The sequence below is a fragment of the Mobula hypostoma genome, chromosome 23, assembly GCF_963921235.1.
Source record: "Mobula hypostoma chromosome 23, sMobHyp1.1, whole genome shotgun sequence".
Classification (NCBI taxonomy): domain Eukaryota; kingdom Metazoa; phylum Chordata; class Chondrichthyes; order Myliobatiformes; family Myliobatidae; genus Mobula; species Mobula hypostoma.
Window position 1 is genome coordinate 16672820 of NC_086119.1, and position 27867 is coordinate 16700686.

Consider the following 27867-nt stretch of genomic DNA (forward strand, 5'->3'; position numbering starts at 1 on the left):
ATCTTTGGCCATTCTTTTGTCTCCACAGATGCTTCCCGATCAACTGAGCTCGTCCAGCAGCGTGTTGTTTTTTTTAAGTATCAGCATTCTGTCTATATATAAGAGGTCTCCAACCTGACTGAAAAAAGATTATTTCTATTCAAACTGTCTGAGAAGTGTGTGTGTGTGGAGAGTCATTAGCAGAGATCATGTGACCGTCAATGTTACAGCGATGACACTCAGATCTTACTCTCATCGCAGGTTTCAGCCCGCCCCGGGGCTTCCTGATTCACTATATCACTAGCCCGACGAGCGTGTATGTGTTTGTGCCCCTCACACGGCAGAGCCACCACCTGGACGAAGCTACGGCTGGTCGCTCGGTATCACCGGCTTCGCATTCGCTACCCAAACCAGAGATGTGGCATCTTGTGGCCCTCGGCTGCGTGTTTTTCCCGGGTGTCTTTGTTCTCACCCGGAGACTGGTGCACAGAGCGTCGCCGGCACTAACTGACGGAGACGTCGTCCACATCAGCGTCAGGTAAATGGTAACTTCCACTTCAACCCGCAGCTTGCACAGCCGACCTTCCCCCCAGCCCGCTATTGAACGGACCGCTTCTCGGAATTGTAAAGGTGAACCCAAACCCTACCGGAATTTCTCAGTTTGCAAGCCCAGTGTCTTGTCATCTAAGGTAAATCGTAAAGGGTTCAGCCACACAGAGTTACTCTGGAAGTGCAATCTTCACAGATATTCACTATGATTACAAACTAGCTTAAACGCAATTTGCCACATGTACATCGAAACACATAGAGAAATACGGCTTTCTGCGTTAACGACCAACACAGTTCGAGGATGTGTTGGGGGGCAGTCCGCAAGTTGGGAATCCCCTACCGACTTCCAACTGAGTAGAAGCTGGGGGGGGGGGGTTCTCCCCGGACGGGCAGTCTGGGGATTCGGCTCACTGTTTTAAAATAAGGGGTTCACACTGAAAAATGAGACGTTGAAATTTCTTGTTAATCTCTGTGGAACTTTCTCTTCCAGAAAGCCTTCATCTCGTCTGAGACCATAGACCATTATAGCATAGTACAGGACCTGTGGTCCACGATGTTATGCCAACCTTTCAATCTACTCTAAGATCAACCTAAACTTCCCCTCCTACATAGTCCTCCATTTTCCTATCACCCTCACGACCCCTAATATATCTGCCTCTAGGTTCTGCATATCCATCATTCTCTGTTTTAAAATCTTACCTCTGATATTCCCACCCCCCCAACCCCAACCCCAACCCTATGCTTTCCTCCAACTTCCTGAAAGTCATTCCTCTTGGCTCTTGGCCATTTCTGTCCTTGAAATAAAAGTCTGGTTATTCACTGGTTATCATCTTGTTCAGCTCTATCAAATCACCTCTCATCCTCCTTTGCTCTAAAGAGAAAAAAACCCTAGCTCATTCAACCTATCCTAGTCTTTTTATGCATTCTCTTGCAGTTAGGCAACTTGCTTCTATGCCATTTCTTTGACAATTGATGAACTAATACAGGACCACAGAGAGAGGTAGGGTGTGGTTAGTTCAGGGGTGATGTACTCCATCTGTGCTTTAGCTTCCAACAAGGAGACTCAGGGCTGTCATTATGTCCAGCTGTTCCTTCCCTTATTTGTCTTGGGCTAAGGATTCCCACATATTTGTAGGGGGTTTGCACTTCGTCCTGGAGGCTTTGAAAACATCCAAGATATCTTCTCAGTCCATCTGGTAGTCTGTTGCCCTGACAGAGATCAGTAAGGAGTATCAATGGAAATGATAAGCAGTCAACGTTTTGCACTGAGACCCTTCATCAGAAATGACTCTTTATTCACTTCCATTGATACTGCCTGACTTGCTGAGTTCCTTCAGTATTTCGTGTGTGTTGCTCTGGATTTCCAACATCTGCGGAATCTCTTGTGTTTATGATCAGTAAGGAGTGCCTGCTTCAGAAGTCTGGTGACGGTCATACTGACTGATGATGCATGAGCTGTGTTTCTGAGCAAGCCGAAAGAATGGTGATGAAGGCTGTTAGCACACTGACCTTCGTCAGTCAAGGTACTGTATTGAGTTTAGGAGTTAGGGGCATTAGCTTGGAATTCTATGTCATTGGTAAGAAACTTGCAGCATTGTGTACAGCTTTGGTCACTTTTTTGTAGGAAAGATTGCTAGGCTGGAGAGGGTAGAGAAGAGATTTACAAGGTCGCTACCTGGACTAGAGGGCCTGGGTTACAGGGAGAGGTGGCCACACTGGATCTTTATTTCCTGGAATACAGGACAATGAGGGAGTGACCTCATAGAAGTTTCTAAAATCACAAGGGGTATGGAAAGGATGGAGGGTCATAGACTTTTCCTCCGGGCTGGGGTATCCAATTCAAGGTAACGGGAGAGAATTTAAAAAACCTGAAAGGTAACTTCTTTGCACAGAGCGTAGTGAGTACCTGGAATGAGCTGCCCAGAGGCAAGTACAATTACAGCATTTAAGAGGGATTTGAGTAGGTAGATGGAGAGGAGCAACTTAATACAGCATGAAAACATTTATGCTGACTCATCTTGTCCACACTAACCATAGCATCCTCCTCTCTAGTCCCAGTTGTCAGTGTCCGGCCCATAATGTTGCTGCGATTACATGATAATTGAATACATCACAAACAAATCTATCTCATAAATCAGAATCAGGTTTAATATCATTGGCTTATATTGTGAAATTTCTTATCATGTGGCAGCAGTACATTGCAATACATAATAAAAGCTAAAAATTACAGTATACATATATTTTAAAAGCTAAATTAAATAAGTAGTGCAAAAAAACAAGAAAAAGTGGTGAGGTAGTGTTCATGGGCTCAATGTCCATTCAGAAATCTGATAGCAGAGGGGAAGAAACTGATCCTATGTCATTGAGTGTGTGCCTTCAGGCTCCTGTACCTCCTCCCTGATGGTAGCAATGAGAAGAGGGTATGTCCTGAGTGAGGAGGGTCCTTAAGGATAGATGCTTTGAAGATGTCCTGAATGCTTTGGAATGTCCTAGGATAATTGCAGCTTTCTTTTTCAACATTACATTGCCAAGGCTCCTCAGTGAGTCTGGACATGGAAAAGGAAAGACTTATAGTCTATGAAAGTCTGTGGTTTGTTCCAATATTGAGGTCACGGTGGAGCAATCACCCTGCAATTCTAGTTGAACCAAGTGAGTTATTAATGGAAAGGTGATGCAAAAAAGGAACTTCACATGCAAGGAGCAGTTAGGAACTGACTTTCACTGGCTGCACGGGGGTGGGGGGTGAAAACATAACCAGCAACTTCAGAGGGAATTGGATAAACACCCAGTAAACCGAGTAACCTGGGAAATTATTGCTTTACTAGGATCCAGCACTGACTCAAACGGCCAAGTGGCCTCCTCCTGTGCCATAATAATTGCAAGATTTTGATCCCCTTTCAAAAAGAGTGATTCAGTGTTTGCTGCTCTTCTGTCCACTTGTTGTTAGTCTCAATTATGAAGTGGCAGAAGGTTGGCATTGTGCAGAGTGCCGACTGACTGATGATCTGCCAACGATGTCCATAGCCAGAAGGTCTTGCTCTGAGCTTGGCCACATAAATGCATTTGTGTGGCCTCCCTCAATCAGCTGATCTGACACAGGCGGCAGTGCATGAAACATTCAGTCACTGTCCCAGGAGATCAAGGTCTCAGACTGGGTGAGAGTGCCTAGCAACACGTCTGCTCAGTCATCCAGGCCTGACAGGTGAGCTTGCCCTTGTGTTCAGACTGTCTGACATCACAGACAATGGCAAATCATGCATACTCCACTAAACACTTTAAAAATTGAGCTTATGAGCAGATTACTTCTGAAATAAGTTTTGCTTTCCTCTGCACACTCTTCTTTCACACACCTGAGAAAGACCATCATCGTGGGGTGCGAAACATTGTAGGTAATCTGTTTCTTTAAACAGAATACACTGTCCTGAGGGATTTAGCTTTACAAACAGAATCAAACACATGATTGGAACTCCATTGCAAGAAATAAAATTTTTTTTAAGTTACACTCAGTGGCCACTTTATTAGGAACCTCCAGAACCTAAGCTTTACTAATTCCTTTAACTGCTGCTTCTGCTACTGTAGTCTATCCACTTCAAGGTACAACATATTGTGCATTCAGAAATGCTCTTCTGAACCCCACTGTTGTAGTGTGTGGTTATTTGATTTACTGTCGCCTTCCTGTCAGCTTGAATTAGTCCGGCAATTTTCCTTTGACCTCTCTGATTAACAAGGCATTTTCACCCACAGAACTGCCACTCGCTGGATATTTTTTGTTTCTCACACCATTCCCTGTAAACTCTAGAGATCGTTGTGTGTGAGATCAGCAGTTTCTGAGATACTCAAACCACCCCATCTGGCACCAACAATCATTCCACGGTCAATGTCACTTAGATCACATTTCTTCCCCATTCTGATATTTGGTCTGAACAACAAGTAACTCTCTGCATGCTTTTATGTACTGAGTTGCAGCCACGTGATTGTTTGATTAGATATTTGCATTAACGAGATGTACAGGTGTACCTAATAAAGTGGCCAGTGAGTGTTTCATTTCAAATGATATCAATATCATTTTCTCTGGCATCAAGGATGAAATGTTTGCACTCTAGTTTTGTGGAATTGGTGGAGGAGTCTTACGTGGGTGTTGTAGACCTTTGTGGGGGCACCTGATGGCAGCAGGTGGGTGGGTTTTGTGCTTCTTCTGCTGTTCATCTGCTTAGCCTCCATCTGGTCCCAGTGAAGAAACTCAAAGCTCAGTGCTTTCCTGGATGCTCCATCCCCATTTTGAACAGTCATAGACCAAGGAATCCCATGAAATTTTATTTTTCACAGGGCTTTAAAGAAAAAAGGCTTTGCTCACATTGCTGATGGGACGACATGGTAGCATAGTGGTTAGTGTAACACTTTTCATCACCAGAGATCAAAAGGTCAGGGTGCAATTCCGTTGCTGTCTGCAAGGAGTTTGTTTGTTCTCCCTGTAGCTGCTTGGGTTTCCTCCAAGTGCTCTGGTTTCCTCCCATGTACCAAAAAAGTATAGGATAGTTGGTTAATTGGTCACATGGGTGTAATTGGGTGGTGTGAGCTCATTGGACTGTAGGGGCCTGTTACCATGCCATATCTCTAAATATAAAGAAATGTAATTTTTATATCCTCTGGGTTATTTTGGATTTTCATCATACTTGTTCCAGTTACTAATTATATTGTTATACATCAACCAGCTGCTTAGCAATATTAACCAACTGTTATTAACTAACCAGGTTACTAAAAGGTGAAAGGAGAGCTTACTGTATGATGGTAGACAGGCAATAGTTAGCACTTAAATAAATTATTAAAGATTATAGGTTAGTTTTATTTGTCACGCGTACAATCAACGTCAACTCGTTTGCATCAAATCAAATCAGCAAGAATGCTGCTGAGCAGACTGCAGGTGTTGCCATGCTTCCAGCACCAACACAGCATTCCCACAGCTTACTCACCCTAATGTATACATTTTTGGAACATGGGAGGAAACCAGAGCACCTGGAGGAAACCCAGGTGGTAATTGGGAGAATGTACAAACTTCTTACGCACAGTGGCAGAAATTGAACCCCGATCAGCAATCACTGGTAGTGTACAGCGATGCACGAACTGCTGTGCTACTGTGCTGCCCAAACTACTCAATTTTGCATAAACTGTACTTTATATATTCCTTTATGATACAGAAATCCAAAACTATGTGATTTGTCCATAGCTGACGAAGTAAATTATCGATAATATTTAATCAAAAGAAGAGTCTTAAAATGTTGCCAAAAATAGCAGATGTGAACAGATGCAAGAAATAGCCAGTCTTGATGAAGGGTGTTGACCCAAAACGCTGTATCCATTTCCCTTCATAGATGCTGCCTGACCAGCTGAGTTCTTCCAGAGCCTTTTGTGCTGTGCCAGAAATAGCCAAAAGACTTGACACTTTAGAATACAGCAACAGAAGACCAAGACATTGAAAAGACAGACAGAACCTGAGAGTAGACTGGCAAGAAACACAAAAACAGCCTATGAAAACTTTCATAGTTTTGTAAATATGAAATACTAGTGAAGGCAAATATAAGCCTCATATCCAAAAAAGCATTAGAATGTATTATGGGAAATAAGGACAGATGAATTAAACAATTAACACACACCAAATGCTGGAGGAACTCAGCAGGCCAGGTAGCATCTATGGGAAAGAGTACATAGTTGACATTTCAGGCCGCGACCCTTTATCAGCACTGGTCATTAGGGATGAAATGATTACTTTGGATGAAGGCATATAAATCTTGCCAGATATTTATTTATTATTTATTTTATTTATTGAGATACAGTGCGGATTAAGCCCTTCTGTCCTTTTGAGCTGCGCCACCCAACAACACTCCAATTTAATCCATTGAGATTGCATCTGCCGTTGACCTATTGTGGCAATAGGCAAATTGCAATGTGTCCAGTTCCTTGCTGAGGCAGGAGTTCAGTCTAGTCATGACCAACTTCTCAAAGCATTTCATCACTGTCAATGTGAGTGCACGGAATGGGCTGCCGACGACAGTGTTGGAGGCGGAAAAGATAGGGTCTTTTAAGAGACTCCTGGATAGGTACATGGAGCTTAGAAAAATAGAGGGCTATGGGTAACCCTAGGTAATTTCTAAGGTAAGGACATGTTCGGCACAGCTTTGTGCGCCGAGGGGCCTGTATTGTACTGTAGGTTTTCTATATTTCTATGTAATCACGGGACAATTTACAATGACCAAATAACCTGCTCACTGGTATGTCTTTGGACTATGGGAGGAAACCAGACCACCCGGGGGAAACCCATGTGGTTATGGGGAGAACATACAAACTCCTTACAGATAGCAGCAGGAAATGAACCTGTGTCACTGGTACTGTAAAGCATTGTGCTAACCACTACACTACTGTGCTGCCCCAAATATTACTGTAATCAAGGGTGCAGTAAGAATTGTATCAGGCTTTGGAGAGACTGAATCTCAAATATTGTGTATAATTTTCTTCTCCTTATCAGAGAAAGGATATACAGTACTTCACCAAAGTGGGTGTGTGGCAGAGGTTGACTAGACAGGTTGCAAGGATGACAGGATAGCTTTTAGAGGAGAGACTAGATAGACTGATCCTTGAGCATTTAGAAGAGGCTATCTCATCATAGGTTAATAAAAAACTGTTAATAAAAAGACATGACAGGCTGGATGCAGAGAGGATTTTTCCACTGCCTGAAGAATGTTGGATCAGGGAACACAACTGGAGAATAAGAGGTAGATTGTTTAGGAGTAAGGTGAGATCTTTCATTGCCTTTTCAACCTTTAGAATTATCTAACACAAAAGTCAGAGCCAGAATCAGGTTTAGTATCACTGATTTATATGACGAGAAATAATTTAACACAAAAGGTTCTGAAAAATGCTGCAAATCCAGAGTAAAACATACAAAGTGCTGGAGGAACTCAGCAGGTCAGGCTGCGTCTATGGAACTGAATAAACAGTCAACGTTTCAGGCCAAGACCCTGCAACAGGACTGGAAAGGAAGGGGGAAGACGTCAGAATAAAAAGGTGGGCGGAGGGGATGAGCTCAATCTGGAAGATAATAGGTGAAACCAGGTGGGTGGGGACGGGGGGTGAATTAAGAAGCTGGAAGGTGATAGGAGGAAAAGGTAAAGGGCTGAAAAAGGAGGAAACTGATAGGAAATGAGAGTGATAAGCAGGTGTGAAGAGAAGAGGTAAGAGGGTGGCAGAGTGGAGAATGGAAAAAGAGAGAAGGGAGAAGGGGAGAAAATACCAGAAGTTAGAGAAATCGATGTTCATGTTGCCTTGCGGCAGCAGTAGAGTGCAAAGACAAAAAATAATTTCAGCATTTGGTGCCACAAGGTTCATCGACAGGCTGTGTGGGTTTCTGTTGGGGTACAATGAAAGATGTATTTTTAATATATTCACATCTACCATAGGTTAAGAATCAAGACTTGAGCGGTTAAGTTGAGATGTTGCAGTCTCTTTAGTAGCATGTGCTTATAGAATTAGCAAACAGTTATGATACAGAAAGATGACTGGTTGACTCAACGGGTCTACTCTGGATGTTTGTGGATCAATCACACCTGCTCATTGGTGCACTCCCAAAATCTTTTCATTCATTTCAGATTCTGATTTATTATTACTGACTCATAAAATGCAAAATTTTCTGTTTTGCGGCAGCAGTACAGTGCAAAGGTATAAAATTATCATGGATTACAAAATAAATAAGCAGTGCAAACAAAAGGAATAATGAGGCAGTGTTCATGGATTCATGGACCATTCAATGTGTGTGGAAACTCAGCTTTTGTTTATGTAAAACAGAGAACCAAGATTTCTGGATATTAGGGGAATTGAGGAAAATGAGGATAGTGATGGAAAAAGATGTTTGGGGTTGAAGATCAGCCTGAATGTATGACGGACAAGCCTGCAGGGACAACAGTCTACTTCTGCTGCTATTTTTATACTCCTATGTTATCCTATCAAAAGCGTGAAATCTTGTAAATAATATGGCTGATTCCAGATTGTAAGCCCTTGAGAGGCAAGAAATTATCTGTTGTTTGTCTAAACATGATACAGCAACATGCGTAATATGAGGATAGGTTGAGCGAGCTGGGGCTTTTCTCTTTGGAAAAGAGGATGAGAGATGACGTGATAGAGGTGTATAAGACAGATCAAGCACACAGCCAATTACTCTTTCCTAGGGTGGAGATGGTTAATACAAGAGGGCATAATTTTACGGTGATTGGAGGAAAGTTTGGGGGAGGCGTGTGGGAGGTCAATTTTTTTACACAAATGTGCTGCTAGGGGTGGTGGTAGAAGCAGAATCATTAGGGAGATTTAAGTGACTCTTAGATGGGCACATGGATGAAAGAAAAATGGAAGGTGATGTGGGGAGGGGAAAGTTTCATTCAAGGGAGACCATATTTGCTGCAAACAATCCAACAGGGTGCACTACTTTAAAATACAAATAAAATAACTTCTTAACTTCCTTATTCTGAAAAAAGATGTGGAATTTCCACATCCTGCAAGAATGTGCAAAGGTTTTAGGCACATATATACAGCTAGGGTGCCTGAGACTTTTGCACAGTACTGTAGTAACTTTATGTATTGCACTGTACTGCTCACACAAATAAATACAGATTTCATGACAGTTGTAAGTGATGATAAACCTGCTTCGGATTTGGGTCTCTGTTGTGGTCTGAGAGTGGGGAGGGGTCAGGGTCAGGGGAATCATGGTTGAGAAAAGGGGAAAGGAGAGGGGAATCATGGTTGAGAAAAGGGGAAGGGAGAGGGGAATCATGATTGGGAAAAGGTGAAAGGAGAGGGAAAGATGCAGGAAGCACCAGAGAGACATTCTGTAATGAGCAAGAAGCCAATTGTTCAGAGTCAAATGACCGTGCCTGGTGTCTCAGAGGTGGGTGTATCTGCACAAGGCCTGGCATTCCTTCTGTGCCACCCGCCCCATGCCCCTCCCATGGCACTTCACCCTGTCTATTCCCAACATCCTTTGCTCCTGCCATATTTACAAACTTGCTCTCCACTCCACATCAACAAATACAGTGCTGTGCAGGTCTTAGCTATATATATGTTCCTAAGAATTTTGACCAGTACTATATAGGAAAGGTGTGAATAAAATTGAGAGAGTACAGAGGAGATTTACTAAAATGTTGCCTGGGTTTCATCTCCTAAATTACAGAGAATAGTTGAACAAGTTTGGTCTTTATTCTTTGGAGCGTAGAAGGTTGAGGGGGGACTTGATAGAGGTATTTAAAATTATGAGGGGGATTGATAGAGTTGATGTGGATAGGCTTTTTCCATTGAGAGTGGGGAAGATTCAAACAAGAGGACATGAGTTGAGAGTTAAAGGGCAAAAGTTTAGTGGTAACATGAGGGGGAATTTCTTTACTCAGAGTGTGGTAGCTGTGTGGAACGAGCTTCCAGCAGAAGTGGTTGAGGCAGGTTCGATGTTGTCGTTTAAAGTTAAATTGGATAGATATATGGACAGGAAAGGAATGGAGGGTTATGGGCTGAGTGCAGGTCGGTGGGACTAGGTGAGAGTAAGAGTTCGGCACGGACTAGAAGGGTAGAAGGGCTGAGATGGCCTGTTTCCATGCTGTAATTGTAATATGGTTATATTGTACCTGAGCTACAATACAGTACCTAGGCCTTTTGCACAATACTGTATTGTACCCTAGCTATACACTGTAGATGCGTCTAAGACTTTTGCATGGTATTGTATGAGGATGTACTTAGATATTTTTATAGCTGTGAAGGGTGAAGTATCTAAACTTATTAAACAGCCAAAATTAATCAAGGTCTAATATTCTGGGAGAAAATGCAGATCAGCCATAGTCTTATTGAATGCCAAAGGAGGTTTAATGGACCAGATGATCTACTCCTGTGCCTGTTTCTTATATTAATGAACAGGATACAGGAAAGTGGGGATATACGAGTGAGGAGAGGATGAAGAAATTAGGTCTATTTTCTCATAGGAAAAGGAACTTAAGGTGTGACCCAATAAATGTCTTTAAAATATAGAAAGGACGTTTGTACTTGTGGGGAAACTGTAACTGGATGCCACCAATATGAGATCATCGCCATGAGATTGAATAGACAATTCAGAACAAATTCCTTTGTCTGAAGTGTGGTGGGGATGTGGAACTCATTTGAAGAGGGAGTGGTTGTAGGAAACGGTTAAGCACATTTAAGGAGAGTCTAGACAAGCAAAGGAGCAGGAATGGAGTAGAGGAGTATTTTGATAGATTTAGGCCCGGAAAGAGGGAGCAGAGCTTCCACTAGAGAATAAGGGACAGCATGGACTGGTTCGACCAAATGGCCCATTTCTGATACCACACATTTAATGTAATACCTCAATTAACATAATATCTTATTCTCTGGCTTATGTTGGTCAGCATTTTGCTGAGAGAGTACCAGGAACATTGATCATGTAGGCAGCAACTCTGGAGAAAGACAACGAGCTAACGTTCCTCTAGTTCAGACAAAGAGTTTTTTCTCTGAACTGTTAACCCTGTTTCTCTTTCCACAGATGCTGCCTGATCTGTTGAGTATTTCCAGTTTCATTGTTTTTTACTTCAGTTAACATTGCTAATCCAGTTTCAGAATAAAAGCACACAGCTTTAAGATGCAGCGAATCAGGGACAGAAGGAGAAAAGGGCAAGTTTGTGAGGTGAAAAGTAAAGATGTATTTGACAAAAATAAAAATGGCTCCATTGCAAAGAGTGGGTGCTAATAGAACAAGCAGAAGTGCCAGAGAAGGTGAAAATGGGAAGTTGTTAAACTGGATTATAGCCGTTCTTCTTTCCACCTCTGCACATCTTTCTTGATTTCTGCTGGTTTCCATAAGACCATAAGACAAAGGAGCAGAAGTAGGCCATTCAGCCCATCGAGTCTGCTCCATCATTTTATCATGAGCTGATCCATTTTATCCTATTTAGTCCCACTGCCCCGCCTTCTCACCATAACCTTTGATGCCCTGGCTACTCAGATACCTATCAATCTCTGCCTTAAAGACACCCAATGACTTGGCCTCCACTGCTGCCCGTGGCAACAAATTCCATAGATTCACCACCCTCTGACTAAAAAAATTTTTTCGCATTTCTGTTCTGAAAGGGCGCCCTTCAATCCTGAAGTCATGCCCTCTCGTACTAGACTCCCCCATCATGGGAAACAACTTTGCCACATCCACTCTGTCCATGCCTTTTAACATTCGAAATGTTTCTATGAGGTCTCCCCTCATTCTTCTAAACTCCAAGGAATACAGTCCAAGAGTGGACAAACGTTCCTCATATGTTAACCCTCTCATTCCCGGAATCATTCTAGTGAATCTTCTCTGTACCCTCTCCAACGTCAGCACATCCTTTCTTAAATAAGGAGACCAAAACTGCCCACAGTACTCCAAGTGAGGTCTCACCAGCGCCTTATAGAGCCTCAACATCACATCCCTGCTCCTATACTCTATTCCTCTAGAAATGAATGCCAACATTGCATTCGCCTTCTTCACTATCGACTCAACCTGGAGGTTAACTTTAAGGGAATCCTGTACGAGGACTCCCAAGTCCCGTTGCATCTCAGAACTTTGAATTCTTTCCCCATTTAAATAATAGTCTGCCCGTTTATTTTTTCTGCCAAAGTGCATAACCATACACTTTCCAACATTGTACTTCATTTGCCACTTCTCTGCCCATTCTTCCAATCTATCCAAGTCTCTCTGCAGACTCTCCGTTTTCTCAGCACTACCGGCCCCTCCATCTATCTTCGTATCATCAGCAAACTCAGCCACAAAGCCATCTATTCCATAATCCAAATCGTTGATGTACAATGTAAAAAGAAGCGGCCCCAACAGGGATCCCTGTGGAACACCACTGGTAACCGGCAGCCAACCAGAATAGGATCCCTTTATTCCCACTCTCTGTTTCCTGCCAATCAGCCAACGCTCTATCCACGTATGTAACTTTCCTGTAATTCCATGGGCTCTTATCTTATTAAGCAGCCTCATGTGTGGCACCTTGTCAAAGGCCTTCTGAAAATCCAAATATACAACATCCACTGCATCTCCCTTGTCTAGCCTACCGGTAATTTCCTCAAAAAATTGTAATAGGTTTGTCAGGCAGGATTTTCCTTTAAGGAATCCATGCTGAGTTCTGCCTATCTTGTCATATGCTTCCAGGTACTCTGTAACCTCATCCTTGACAATCAACTCCAACAACTTCCCAACCACTGACGTCAAGCTAACAGGTCTATAATTTCCTTTTTGCTTCCTTGCCCCCTTCTTAAATAGCGGAGTGACATTTGCAATCTTCCAGTCCTCTGGAACCATGCCAGAATCTATCGACTTTTGAAAGATCATCGCTAATGCCTCCGCAATCTCCACAGCTATTTCCTTCAGAGCATGAGGGTGCATTCCATCTGGTCCAGGAGATTTATCGACCTTTAGCCTATTCAGCTTCCTGAGTACTTTCTCTATCGTAATTGTGACCGCGCACACTTCTCTTCCCTGCCACCCTTGAGTGTCCGGTATACTGCTGATGTCTTCCTCAGTGAAGACTGATGCAAAATACTTGTTCAGTTCCTCTGCCATCTCCTCATCTCCCATTACAATTTCTCCAGTATCATTTTCTATCGGTCCTATATCTACTCTCACCTGTCTTTTACTCTTTATATACTTGAAAAAGCTTTTACTATCCTCTTCGATATTATTTGCTAGTTTCCTTTCATAGTTAATCTTTTCTCTCTTAATGATCTTCTTGGTTTCCTTTTGTAAGGTTTTAAAGACTTCCCAATCCTCTGTCTTCCCACTAATTTTTGCTTCCTTGTATGCCCTCTCCTTAGCTTTAACTTTGGCTTTGACTTCTCTTGTCAACCACGGTTGCATCCTTTTTCCACTCGAAAATTTCTTCTTTTTTGGAATATACCTGTCTTGCACATTCCTCATTTCTCGCATAAACTCCAGCCACTGTTGCTCTGCCGTCTTTCCCGCCAGTGTCTCTTTCCAGTCAACTTTGGCCAGTTCCCCTCTCATGCCACTGTAGTTTCCTTTACTCCACTGAAACACCAACACATCAGATTTCGGCTTCTCTTTTTCTAATTTCACAGTGAACTCAATCATATTATGATCACTGTCTCCTAAGGGTTCCTTCACCTCAATCTCTCCAATCACCTCCGGTTCATTACACAATACCCAATCCAGTACAGCTGATTCCCTAGTGGGCTCAACAACAAGCTGTTCTAAAAAGCCATCTCGCAGACATTCTACAAATTCTCTCTCTTGAGATCCAGTGCCGACCTGATTTTTCCAATCTACTCGCATGTTAAAATCCCCCACAATTATCATAACACTGCCCTTCTGACAAGCCTTTTCTATTTCCAGTTGTAATTTGTAGTCCACATCCCTGCAGCTGTTTGGAGGCCTATAAATAACTGCCATCAGGGTCCTTTTACCCCTGCTATTTCTTAGCTCAACCCATAAAGATTCTGCACCTTCCGATCCTATATCACCTCTTTCTAATGATTTAATATCATTTCTTACCAATAAAGCCACGCCTCCCCCTCTGCCTACCTTCCTATCCTTCCGATACACCGTGTATCCTTGGACGTTCAGCTCCCAGAGACATGCATCCTTTAGCCAGATCTCAGTGATGGCCACAATATCATACCTGCCAATCTGTAGCTGTACAACAAGATCATCGACCTTATTTCTTATGCTGCGTGCATTTAAGTACAACACCTTAAGACCAGTATTTGATACTTTTTGCTTTGATTTCACTGCAGCTTTTTTGTTTCTATCCAATGTTCCCTCTAATTTGTAAGGACCAACGTGCACAAAAATCTTGTGCTGTGCAATTTGCCCAGTGACAGCAACATGTGCACACTTAATTATTGATCCAATAATTTCTTCAATAACAACAGTTATAAACAAGCCAGTTCTAAAATCTGCAGACAAATCATCGCAATCTCCTTGTTGTCAACACCATCCGCATCAGAAACGAGAAAAGGAAATTTGATTGAGTACGATCCTAAAATATACTTAACATGCCAATGAGGTATTGGTGAACTTTTGTGCCCAGTTTAAATCCGTTTCTGTGCTAGTAGCAAAAAATGCGTGCATGTTCACATGCGTACAACTTACTGGGAACATTATTTCTGTCTGTCACTTACAAGAAAGAATCAGTTCCTGTGTTCCCAGAACTAACTCTTGCACTGATGTAGTAATAGGTATTTCTAAAACCTGAAGTAATTTATTGGATTATTCAACAGTCCTATTGCATTAATTTTCTGAAAATCAAAAAAAAACCTCCAGATGCTGAAAGTCTGAAAGAAAAACAGAAAATGGTGGAAAATCTCATCAAGATAGGCAGCATCTGTGGAAAGAAAAACAGAATAAATTTTGCCAGTCAAAGACCATCTGACAAAGTGGCATGCTGAGTGTTACCAGCAGTTTCTATGCAGTCTCTTTCCGGTAACTCTGCTATGACAAGCCATTATTTATTGAGATACAGTCCTTCGAGCTGCGCTGCCCACAATCCCCAATTTTAGCCCTAGCCTAGTCACAGGACAACTTACAATGACCAATTAACCAGTATGTTTTTGGAAAGTGGGAGGAAACAGGAGCACCCAGAGGAAACCCACACTGTCATGGGGAGAACATGCAAACCCCTTACAGGTGGCAGCAAGAATTAGAAGCCAAGTTGCTGGTATGGTAAAGCATTGTGCTGACCACTACCCTACAGTGTCGCCCCATTTATCTACTGATCTCAATATAACTCAACTAGCATATAATTCAGGTGAAAATGTAATCCTCAGTCAATTATCAGGGATGAAAATAAATAAGTTAATTGAAGAATCAACTAACTGGCATCTCCAGGTACATTGAGGCTCATGAGACCCAACTCCAGTAACTAAAAAGTGCACAAAGTTATTATATTTTAGCTGCTGTTTTATCCTCTAATTTTTACCTTACTTATTGCTGTTCATCGCAGGAAGAACCAACAATGGAATTGTCTTAGTCAGAGCTAAGCACTATGACTTCCCCATTATCACCATTTTTACCTCACTGCCTCCCACCTCCTGCCCACTGTTCCCCTAGTTGAATATGGAAGTGATATTGTGGTCACAGTCCAAACACTGTCATCCATAAGGTTTTGTGGAATGTAGATGTGAAAGTACATCCACCTAAGTTCGTTGTTGTCACATTTGTGCATAACATCATCTGATCTGCAAGATAGAAGTTTCACAGCTCAGTAGTGGTATCCTTCAGAATTCTACATTCATGCCTGCTGTTTTTAATTTTCTGTAAGTGATCTGCAGACCTTTCACGTTATCATTCGGCAACCACTATCTCAATGTATATTAATAGAGATGTCCTGATGAAGGGTCTCGGCCTCAAAAAGCAACTGTTTATTTCCCTCCATAGATGCTGCCTGATCTACTGAATTCCTCCAGCATTTTGTGTGTGTTGCTATAGCTATATTCCCAATCTTTTTTTACATCATGGACTCCTGTTAACCAAGGGGACCGTGGACCCCAAGTTGGGAACCCTGCTATATACAGATGGTTCTCTGCTCATTTCCAAGGAGTCGCCTCTTCCAAGGGCAGCTTGCATTTAATTAGCACCTCTAATACAGTACTTTGCAGCAGCAGCCTCGACTAATTACTGAGCCAGTTTAGCAAATATTAGGGCAGAAGACCAAAATTTTGGCCTCAGAGGCAGGTTTTCAGCAGCACCTTATAGAAGGGACAAAGAGGCGGAGGTACTTAGCAAAGGATCCGCAGAGCAGGGGGTCTGGCAGCCACAAGCATCCTGGCCAGTGGTGGGCTGTTTAAATTTAGGGAAGAACAGGGTGCCAGAATAGGAGAACTTTGCAAGTCATCAGGAGTTCCTTAATTTCATGAGTCACAGAGTCTCTCTCAGCCTTTGGTGATGCCAACCACCAAAGAGTGCTGTCTCAGGAAAGCTGCATCCATCTTCAAGGACCTCTACCAATCAAGCCACGCTTTCTTCTCGCTGCCACCATCAGGAAGGAGGTACATGAGCCTTAGATCCCGCACTATCAGGTTTAGGAACAGTTATTACCCTACAACCATCAGGCTCCTGAACCAGCGTGGATAACTTCACTCACCTCAACACTGAACTGATTCCACAACCTACAGACTCACTTTCAAGGACCTCTACAACTTAAATTCTCTGTATTATTTACTTACTATTTATTTATTATTATTTCCTGGGGGTTTTGTTTGTATTTGCACAGTTTGTCTTGTATATTGGTTGTTCATCAGCTTTTGTTTGTGTTGTTTTTCATTCATTCTATTGTGAATGCCCACAAGAAAATGAATCTTGGAGAGGTATATGGTGACGTATATGTACTTTGATTTTAAAAAAACTTAATTGGAACTTTGAACCTGAGAAAAATTTGCCCCAGGTGCTATAAATTCGTTGTTACCCATCACTAATTCCATAGATAAATGGCAAATCTGATTTTGAGCTCAGAAACATCAGACAGACAGTGAAATAAAAATACAAATTGAAAAACAGAAACAGTCTTAGTTTGGATGCTGTACGAGAGAGATGATTTGTCAGCAACCACTACCTAGAAGGTAAATAATCTGCATGTCCGTGAGTGCAAAAAGTACTTGAAGGAATCCACAGTGACACTCTCCATTTCTTTTTGTTGGTCATCAGAGTCGTCTCCTCTGTCCAAGCTGTGATGGCAACATTCTCTGGCTACGTAATCACGTCCTCCTCCAACCATGTGATGAAAGATAGGTAAGAAAGCTGGAGCTGCACAGTGTGTAGTTGTTACGTAAATTTGGATAAAAGATTCCAAAGTAAGGATGGATTATTATCGGAAGGTACAGGTCTGAAACAGTCCACTCAGCTGAACCAATTTGTGCTCCATTTTCTAACCTCCACAAATCCATCCTCACTGACCAGTGGTGTAACTCTCCACTCTGACAAATGCTTGTCAATCTTCCCCATTAATGGATCTCTACTTTTTGCCTCAATAAATTCTGCATTCTCACTGTTCTCTGGGTAATAACTCTGGAATAGAAAGGTAAAGCTTAGAGTGCTATGGGTCAAAGGCAGGCACTTTGGTTGGCAAAGAAAAGTTTCATCAAAGGGCCTGTTTCTATGCTGCATAACTCTATGACTACAGATTTCTCATCTCAATACCTTAATTTATTTTGAGTCACTAGTTTATTTTGAGTGTCTAGTTTTCCTGAACCTACCAGTTTAAACATGTCTTCAAAGCCTATTTCTATTAAATCAGTGGACATTGAGCAGTAAAATTGAAGTCCTATTAATTTTTTTCAAGATTTTAAACTTCTCCCTTCCTAGATACTAATTATACATTATGTTAATAATACTGGCCCTCAGGGTGACTATTATTGGTCAAGAGTGAGCTTAGAAAGATTTATTATTGCACCTTTCATGACCGTAAGCTTTGCCAAAACCACTGAAACCAATGAAGAATGCAAAGAAGGTATTTTACAGTTGATGGCTTCACAACAGAGCCAGCCCAGTTGTACATACATATACCCAACCTTGAAGAACACAAGAGCCTAAGGCCACACTATCTCTGTTTTAGATTACTATTGAAGCATTGGGAATAAAATATAAATCTTCCAATAAATGCAATTTAATTACTCCTCATCTCAGGCTGAGCATTTGATTACTAAATCAACAGATTGTGCGAACAGCAATGTATTTGAGAGTTTCTTGCCCCGAGCTAGAAAGATCTGAGCTGTCTGTTACAAACTGATTTGTTGTGTGATCCTCCAATCATGAGACTGAGGTATTATTGCATTGAAAAATCACTAAGGAAATTTATAAAAATTGATTTACCTGTTATAATTGGAAACATTCTCTGAGCTTGATAAGGAGCTGCCGGAATATTTGTATTTGTGAGGTCATGGCATACACTAAACAGAGATTGAGAAATTACATTTTGAACACCTTAATAAGTCTAGAACTCTACAATCATACAGTATTTAACCCATTTTGTATAGCTGACTGCAAAGTTGTTCTGATACTAAAGAATAATTGTATATTTGTTCTCTGTCCCCAGCCATTGGATTTCTAAGGACTATGTATTATTTGGAGCACCTTACATGGTCTATGATATTTATGCCATGTACCTTTGTCACTGGTATAAGCATAAGGAAAAGTACAATTCATCCTTCAGCATTGTGACAGGCTTCCTGAAGAAAAATCCCTTGATCATACTGCACCATCTTGTCCTGTTACTTGTCTGCTTCCCTATTATTATGGTAAGGTTTCAATATCCATTCATCGTGTGAAGAAATCTCTGATTTGGTGTATTTCACTGTTAGGTATATATTGGCCAATTGCTGCCAACTTGACCAAGTGATGTAAAGCATGTATGTAGTCTAAAGCATTTACAAAGGTCTCAGGAGACATGGATAATGTGTGAGATGCAGTTGAGGATCTTTGTAAATTCATTACAGTATACTGTTTACATCTTAGCAACATTCTGCTAAACTACCATCCATTTAAAGCTAGTACATGTTTCACATGGAAAGTCAGCAGACAGGTACCCATTTCAATTCAGACTACCTCATGCTGATGCTTAATGGAGAACGAAGATGTGAAGCAACCTCTGGCATATAACTTGCTTTCCAATCTGAATCATGCACAATGGCTACTTTAATATGTGCATTCTCTCTCTCTCTACTGCCCGTAATGCCGCAGGTATTTATGGCAGCAATGAAAGTCCTCCATCTCTGGCAGTGTTCAGGGCTTCCTTCATCAGTTTTTGCTACTGTCAATCATGCAAGTCCGGGTGGAGACTCAGGAATACCATCGCACACAGATGTAGAAGGATTCAGCATTGCTGTTTCCATACCAGTTTTGTTCTTACCAGTCAGGGTTGTTAGTCTTGAGTTGAACCCCCAAACCAGGAGGACCAGTGGACCACTCTTAGTCTGGCCTCTGCCCTTTGACCAGTTTGGCATGGGTGACCCTGCCAAGAGCCAAAGCACAAACCCCTAACTCCAGCCAACATAGCTCTGCATTGAGGCATGCAAACCTCCAAAGCACGACAAGTTTGTGGTTCTCATGGAGGAAAATGTGCATTCATTTACTATTAAATTATATTTCATCCTGGGTAGAGTGGATAAACATATTGCTGACTTGATTGAGGTTCCAATGGTGTCCGGTCAACTGGGGCTTGGCAATGTGTTGGGCGTGGAGAGAAAATTAGATAAATCAACAATGCCTTGTAGTTGAAACAATCTATGAAGATATTATAAAGGTCTAACATGTATGAAGAGGAAATATGTTTTTTGTTAAGAGCTATGCAAAAATCAGGTCCAGAAGGCTGTATAGATAAACTGCCAAAGCTGAATTATGCAAGAGGATATTGTCCATTGTGTAACTGGAGCGTAGGCTGTTTTGCAATTCTTAATGTTGAGACATTGTTTGCATATGGTGAGTGGTGGTGGCATGTAATCTCCGGAAGGTTTATTAGAAATTTAAACAGGAGTGCTCACAATGGGAGCTATAGTGTCCAAGTCAGGACTATTGTGAGGTACGAGTACAGTGAAAAACTTACTTGCAGCCGCATCATAGGCATACCAGAACAGGCAACACATAGAACATAAATTATATAAGACAGTGGAGACAAAGAGAAAAAAAAACTGCAAAAAAAAAGACACAGGGACAAGTCCTTGGAAGTGCAAGAAGTAGTCTGTGGTGTTCTGTTGCCTAAGTAGGGTTAGGTTTGTACAAGTTGGTTCAAGGAACTGATAGTTGTGGGAAAGTAGCTGTTCCTGAACCTGGGGGTGGGGTACTTCAGGCTTTGGTACCTCCTGCCTGATGGCATAATTGTTTGTTCTATCTTCAGTTCCTCCCCTAGTAAAGTCTCTGAGTAAATTTAAAGCATCTCCCACCCCAGCTCTTGTTGGCATCAAGATATTGATGTTATGTTATCTTGCCCGATAAAATTCTTGCTCCCATTAAATTCCTTGGTATATTGCCAGGAACTATTCACTCTGGCTACCTCCAGGTTCTCATCTAAATGGTTGTTTTTCATCTCTCAGCCAGATAGCAAAGGGCTTTTGAACAACGGGAGACATCAAAGTTAAGCGTCACTCCTTCAGGTTTCCAAGGAACAACAATCCGGAGAATTTTGGCTAATTCTCCAACAAAGGGATGACTGAGGGCAAACTGCGGTTAACTGAGATTGAGAAATATGGAACAGGCACTGTTTGATCACATCTACACAGCCCATGTCCTAAACAAACTTGGCCATTGGAAGAAAGACAGACAAACATTTGTGTATACCTCTCAGAAACTTTTCATTGCATTTCATATACAGGGAATACTGGCAACAATTATCACTTTGTTAAACGTGAGTGTTTGCACAAGACTCTGCAACAACAATGTTCATTAGCTTTTACTGATGCTGGCTGGAGGAAGAATGTTTGCTGGGAATACACCTAGAATCACAGAAATTTACTGGGTTAAAGGAGAACATAGAGTCTCCTTTGGCCAAAATGGATGACCTGAGGGGCAAGTTTTCACTTAGAAGTTAGTGGGTATATGGAACAAGCTGTCAGAGGAAGTGGTAGAGGCGGGTACAACAATTAAAAGCTATTTGAATAGGTTCATGTCTGTGCTGGTGGTGTAGTGGCATCTGCACCTGGACTTCGAAACGAGGTCTCGGGTTTGAATCCAGTCAGCGCCTTGCACAAGTTTCCACCTGTGCTGGGTTGCGCATCGAGCTACCAACTCGGCCTCGTAAAACAGACAAACGCCAAAGGAGCAGCAAGGTTGCTGCCCGATGCACCACTTGAGGTGCGGGGAGGAACTTAAACAGGTTCACGGCAGGGTTTCCCAACCTGGAATCTATGGACCCTACGGTTAGTGGTAGCAGTCCATGGGGTAAAAGGGATATGGGCCGATCTCAGTGAAATCAGATTGGCTCAAGTAGGCAACTTTGGTGGGCAGAAAGGCCTGTTTCTGTGCCATATTACTCTATGACTATATTTCCATAACTGTAGGCTTCCTCCATTTTCAAACTCTTGATCCATTGGAGTTCTTCAAGTGTTAATCCAGACCCCTGTTCATTGCAAAGATGGTTTGTGTCTTTTCAAATGGTGACTTCCAAATTCTCACTTTCCTTTAAGTGAAAAGAAAAAAGTCCTCAGCTCCCCTTTAATGTTACCACCAAAAATGACAAGCTCATGGAGCTGTGTTCAACAAGGCTCCTATGCACCAGCTTTCCGATAACAGCACTGATAGTCTAGGCTGCATGCCTCAGTCCCCGTCTGGAGTTTGAACCCGCAGTGTTCACACTCAGGAGCTGGGAATACTGCCAAGTCAGCAAATAACAAAGGACCCTTTGATCCAAAACCATCATTATTGTCTTATTCTCTGACCTTACTCAAACCAAAAAATTTAGGTTATACCAGGTGCTTACTTTAACCTCTTGGCTTGAAAATTAGATTTTTTTGCATGGCATTTGCTGTGAATTATTTAATACCTGAATATGCATTTGATTCATTCAAACTGTGTTGGGCACGTGGCCAAGTGGTTCGTCTACTGATCTGAAGGTCGCTAGTTCGAGCCTCAGCTGCAGCAGCGTGCTTGTGTCCTTGAGCACTTAACCACACATTGCTCTCGTGTCTGTGCGAGGAGTGGCGCCCCACACAGACTTCCAATCTGCACCTTGTAAGACATGAAAATGCCCGACGCAGGCTTGTCATGGTCTGAGTCGACGTTCCCTCCCCATTCAAACTGGGGGAAAATCCCTTGTGTTTTTTTCAGACACTGAGCACAAACTCTCCCAAAGGAAAAAAAAAATCCCTCATCGCCACAGACCCTTTCAAGAACGTATTTAATCAATCACATCTCCTCATAGCAAATGACTACAAGGTGAAGACTCAGGATTGCCCTAGTCAACAGGAAGATTGTAAACCCATGGAATGGGAGGAAGCCTGCAGAAAATAGAAGTCAGCAGGTCGAGCAGCATCTGTGGGAGAAAATGAATTGTCAATGTCTTGGGTCAAAACTCTGCAGCAGGATTCAATTCCTTTCTCCAACAGATGCTGCTGATGAGTTCTCCAGCAACTTGTCTGGTGATCCAGATTCCAGTATCTGCAGTTTCTTGTATCTCTATTCATAAACTGGCTCTGGACACAAGGTCCTGGACTCTATTCCTGGCTCCCTTCCCATTGGGACCCACGACTGGTTTCCCATCCATACAGTCCTGTGTCCTGGCTCCTCTCCCAGGGGGCCCCCATCACCGGCTGGCCTCCTGGCAGACTTCGTCCCTGGTTCCCCTCACGATGGTCCCTGCAACCAGGCTCTCCTCCCAACGGGCCCTGTCCACAGCTCTGCCTCCAACACTTTTCAGTTATGCTTAACATTTTGACAGCTCTCATTCAAAATAGCAGAGGAAGCACAACGAGGATAGTATGTCAGAATCTCAGAAAGTGAAGGCTCTTTAAAGGCATTTAAGATGCATACAGATTTAATAATACAAGTTGCAAATCCTTGATTAATGTCTCAGAATATGTTATTTATTTAGACTATCATTTTGCATTGTCGTTGACTGTCTTGGTTTCAAGCTTTACTACGATAGTTGATATTGTGCGCTGTTGGCTCCAACACATGAATATTCTACCAGTTGCGATGTTTTGAAATAAAGCTTCAGAAAAATGTTTTGCAAGATTAAATGGTTAAGTGTGTAAGTTCTACACTAATAATCAATAGTTTAGTTGTCTTACAAAGATTATTTTGTTGAATATTACGGTCAAACAGAATTCATTTGAAACATGCAAAAGTATGACTGGATTTAAGAACAAAATAGTTTTAAAAGGTTACAGGCTCTGGTAAAAGGAACCTAACACAACTCTAAAAGCTGGATAATTATTTTGGTAGGGGTTAAGGATGCAGGTGGGCAGGGTCAGTCTTGGTAGGAAGACAATCTTAAAACCAGTACAAGACACAGTGGGTGGGGTGGGGGCGAGGGAGAAATAAAACTGCAGATCTGGAATCTAAAACAAAATCAGAGATGCTGGAAGAATCCAGCCAGTTAAACAGCAGAAGTAAGTGAATGTCTTGGGCCAGGAACCCTTACTCAGAACTGAGAAGAGAAAGCAAGTTGCTAATGACGTGAAGTGTGGGTCAAGTTGTGCAGTCTGACTCAATGGAACACATCAGAAAATATAAATGAAAGAAAAGGGGAAGTAGAATGGTTAACACAATGTCCAGTCCTGATGGAAACAGAGAGGAAGAGGAAGTTATTTGAAGTTGGGGAACTCGTTATGACATCCTCCAGGCTGCAATGCACCTGGACTAAAATAAAAGAGGTGGTGTTTCCCTGTGGCGACGATATTGGCTGAGGTGGAAAGATCACGTTGGACTCAGTTCTGCTACATCTGAACCCAGAATGAAGCTTTCCATTCTATGGCATCAGAGATGTCTTCCTTCTTCAAAGAATGGGGTATCCCTTCCTTCACCATTGATGCTGCCCTCAGCTACATCTACTCCATTTCCCAAACATCCATGCTCACCCCATCTTCCTATCACCTTACCAGTGATGAAGTTCCTGTTGTCCTCACCTACCACACCATGACCCTCCGCAACTTCCGCAACCTCCAAAGCTGGAGGAGCAACACCTTATATTCCGTCTAGGTAGCCTCCAACCTGATGGCATGAATATTGATTTCTCCTTCCAGTAAAAATACTTCCCTCCCCATGCCCTCATCTTCTATTGCCTCCTCTGACCTCTTACCTCTTCTCATCTGCCCATCACCTCCTTCTGGGTGCCCTCTCCTTCCCTTTCTCCTATGGTCCACTCTCCCCTCCTATCAGATACTTTCCTCTCAAACCTTTCCTTCCCATCTGGTTTCACCTATCACCTACTACCTATTCTTCTTCTACCCCCCCACCCCACTTTTTTATTCTGGCGTCTTCCCCCTTCCTTTCCCGTCCTGAAGAAAGGTCTCCGACTGAAATGTCAACTGTTTGTTCATTTCCACGGATGCTGCCTGACCTGCTGAGATTTTATTTGTGTTGCTTTGGATTTCCAGCTTCTGTAGAATTTCTTGTGTCTAAAAGATCTAACTCTTGACAAAGTACAAGTAACTCTATTTACTTTATTTAACATCTGATTTATTTTTAAATTTGCAGTATTATACAAAAGACCTTGGAGATTTCTTCCTGGGATGCCTTTTCCTGGCAGAGCTGAGCACACCGTTCGTCTCTTTTGCCAAAATACTCAGTCAGGTTTGTATCATTAACAGTGTACAGAAAATGGAAGATAAGTGTTGCAGCGTTACTGCAAGGCCAGTAATAAATTATTTTAATGCTATGTTTAATTTCATAAACAGCTGAAAATGCAGGACACACTGCTATACAAGGTCAACGGCATCATCACTTTGGTGACTTTCTTCACTTGCCGTATCCTCGTGTTCCCCTTCATGTACTGGGCCTATGGTAGGCAGTACGGCATCCCCACCCATAAGGTACCTTTCCACATACCTCTGCACTGCACCCTTGCCAACGCCATGCTTATGGCTCCTCAGGTTTACTGGCTCTCTCTAATCATCAAGAAGGCAGTGAAGACTGTGAAGACTGAATGATGCAACAACAGGACACCGTTCCCTCGCACGAGCCATGGTCATGGGAATGCAACAGGAGATTTCAACTTCAGAAGTATTTCATGGTGCACTATTTTAAATATTAGGACAATTTTACCAAGCCATAAAGTCAGGTACAGCTGAATTTCTGCTCTGTGCTTCCTGACAGTACCAGTGACTTTTAAAAAATTACGCCAGTTCATATTTTGATAACTTCAAAAGATTATGTTTTATTAAATGTAAGGTGCTTTTAAGGTTATAAACAAGTCTGCAAAAGCCCTCCACCAGCTTGGACCTGGTGGGGGCTAATGAATGTAAACTTGGATCTATGCAGTTCAAATATTTGTTATGATAAATATTTATATAATAAAAATTCTAGCTTTTAAAATTATTTAAAATGATGACATATCCAAATGAGTCCTTAACTCTCTATTGGTGAAAAGACCTAATGCTTCACTTTAGTAGATGAACGAATCAAGTTTATCAGAAATATAAATCCAATGGAAATAAAACCACTCACCTTTCCCCACCGCTGAATGAAATCCAATTCACTCTGCCCACTGAAAACAAATTGGATAAAATAATACCCTGTTGGGATTCATTCACAGTAGTTGTATTACAAGTCAGCAGGTCGTAGTCAAACCACAAACCGAGTTGAAAAGCAAAACTCCTCATGCTCGAAATCTGAAACAGAAACAGAAAATGGAGGAAATGCTCTGCAGGTCACACAACATCTGAGGAGAGAGAAAAGGTGTTTGCGTTTCAGGCAAATCAATGATCTATTTGTCCTGAGCATAATCCCATTTCATTAAATAGTTAGTATGGTTAGTGAAATGGTTTTGATATAACAAACATGAGAAAATCTGTAAATGCTGGAAACACACATTACTCATAACTTGATGAAGGGCCTTAGCCTGAAACATCGACTGTCTACTCTTTTCCATATAAGCTGCCCGGCCTGTTGAGTTCTTCCAGCATTTTGCATGTGTGGTTGTGAAGTAAGGCTTGCTGGGACTTAAACTGAACTATCTGTGCATGTACTATCTTCAGGATGAATGAGGATGTTCAAAGATATCCTACTGCTGATGTTACTCTTGGGGTGACAGACATTGTATGACTACTGTAGGTGGGCATAGTTCATGTCTTGCCAAAAGATATGGTCATTGGTAGAGATTTACTGGTCCTAGTAGATTTGTTGGTTAATATTGACTCCACTGTAATCTTGGCTTGCCCTATGTTGACACAGTCCCAAACCAAAGCTGGGGTGGATCCACTGCCAGCAATGGCTGATAGCCTATTTGAGGGAGGTAAGAAGGGGCCACGTAAATCACGTCAGAAACGCTGCCTGGAGAAAGCATTAGGTACACCTGACCACCCACCTAACACCACAAACCTCATCACAGATCAACGGTGGTCCCCACAAACATAACTTCCCTACAGCGAGCAGATCCACCTTTGGCTCCTCTGTATACTCGGATGAAGGGAGGAGGATGACAAGGGGTCCTTTAGCTGTAAAAATAGCTATATGCTGGAAAATTATGTTTGCTGAGTAAGTTAATTGGTGACATTGGTGTAATTAGGTGGCAGGGGGCTCATTGGGCCTGAAGGACCTGTTACTGTGTGTATCTCTAAATAAAATAATCCTGCCACTGTCTGTAAGGAGTTTGTACGTTCTCCCCGTGACCACACGGATTTCCTCCCGGTCCGCCGGTTTCCTCCCACAATCCAAAGATGTATCTGTTGGTAGATTCATTGGTCATTGTAAATTGTCCCATGATTAGGCTAGGGATGCTGGGCAGCATGATTCAAAGGATCAGAAGGATCTATTTTGTGCTGTATCTCAATAAAAAGAACAGTACTGCCACTCACTGGATTATTTTTTCTTTTCTGCATCATTCTCTGTAAACACCAGAGACTGTTGTGCATGAAAATCCCAGGAGATCAGCAGTTTCTGAGATACTCAAACCACCCCGTCTGGCACCAACAATCGTTCCACAGTCAAAATCACTTAGATCACATTGCTTCCCAATTCTGATGTTTGATCTGAACAACAACTAAATCTCTTGACTGTATCTGCATGCTTTTATGCATTGAGTTGCTGCCACATGACTGGCTGATTAGATATTTACATTAATGAGCAGAGGTGCAGGTGTACCTAATAAAGTGGCCACTGGGTGTATTCATACAGGCTTAAGGACTGCACTAGTAAGCTAGAAAGAACAGACTGATGGTGAGAAATGCACGGGGCAAGCTCCGAATTATCATTTACTTGTTCACTGAGAAATGCAAATGAGCGGGCCTTAAATTTAACATCTGCAAAAGATTCAGAGTACATTTATTATCAAAGTATGCATGCGGTGTACAACCCTGAGATTCATTTTCCCACAGACAGCCACGAAATAAAGAAAGAAAACCATGGAACCTATTCAAAGAAAAACATCAAAGCCCTAATGTGCAAAAAAAGAACAAATCACACAAGCAGCAAAAAAGACCAAATAACACAGAATACAAAATATCAAACCACAAATCATCGAACCAGTCCAGCTCAACCTAGCTGTGTCATTCATAGCCTGTCCACCCTGAGTAAAATTACAGAAAATAGAATCAAAAGGAGGAGCAACTAGGAAGACATCATAATGTGAACTACAGAGTCCAATCCACAATATGCATCAATTAAACCTTGACCAAGATGAGAGGGGA

General features: G+C 42.1%; 1 protein-coding gene across 1 annotated transcript; it reads left to right on the forward strand.

The window, feature by feature from the left end:
- The first annotated feature begins 225 nt into the window (after nucleotides 1–225).
- LOC134337099 (TLC domain-containing protein 3A-like) lies at nucleotides 226–27867 on the forward strand. Its single transcript, XM_063031939.1, has 5 exons — nucleotides 226–517; nucleotides 17240–17323; nucleotides 18627–18828; nucleotides 24719–24814; nucleotides 24919–27867. Exons 1-5 carry the CDS (start codon nucleotides 396–398, stop codon nucleotides 25168–25170), a joined length of 756 nt encoding a protein of 251 aa, XP_062888009.1. The 5' UTR covers nucleotides 226–395; the 3' UTR covers nucleotides 25171–27867.

Excerpts from the sequence above, each read along its gene's own strand:
- LOC134337099 (XM_063031939.1), top strand. The coding sequence starts at position 396 with ATGTGGCATCTTGTGGCCCTCGGCTGCGTGTTTTTCCCGGGTGTCTTT. Across the intron at positions 518-17,239 it reads GTCGTCCACATCAGCGTCAG|AGTCGTCTCCTCTGTCCAAG; the intron begins GTAAATGGTAAC and ends GTTGGTCATCAG. Across the intron at positions 17,324-18,626 it reads AACCATGTGATGAAAGATAG|CCATTGGATTTCTAAGGACT; the intron begins GTAAGAAAGCTG and ends CTCTGTCCCCAG.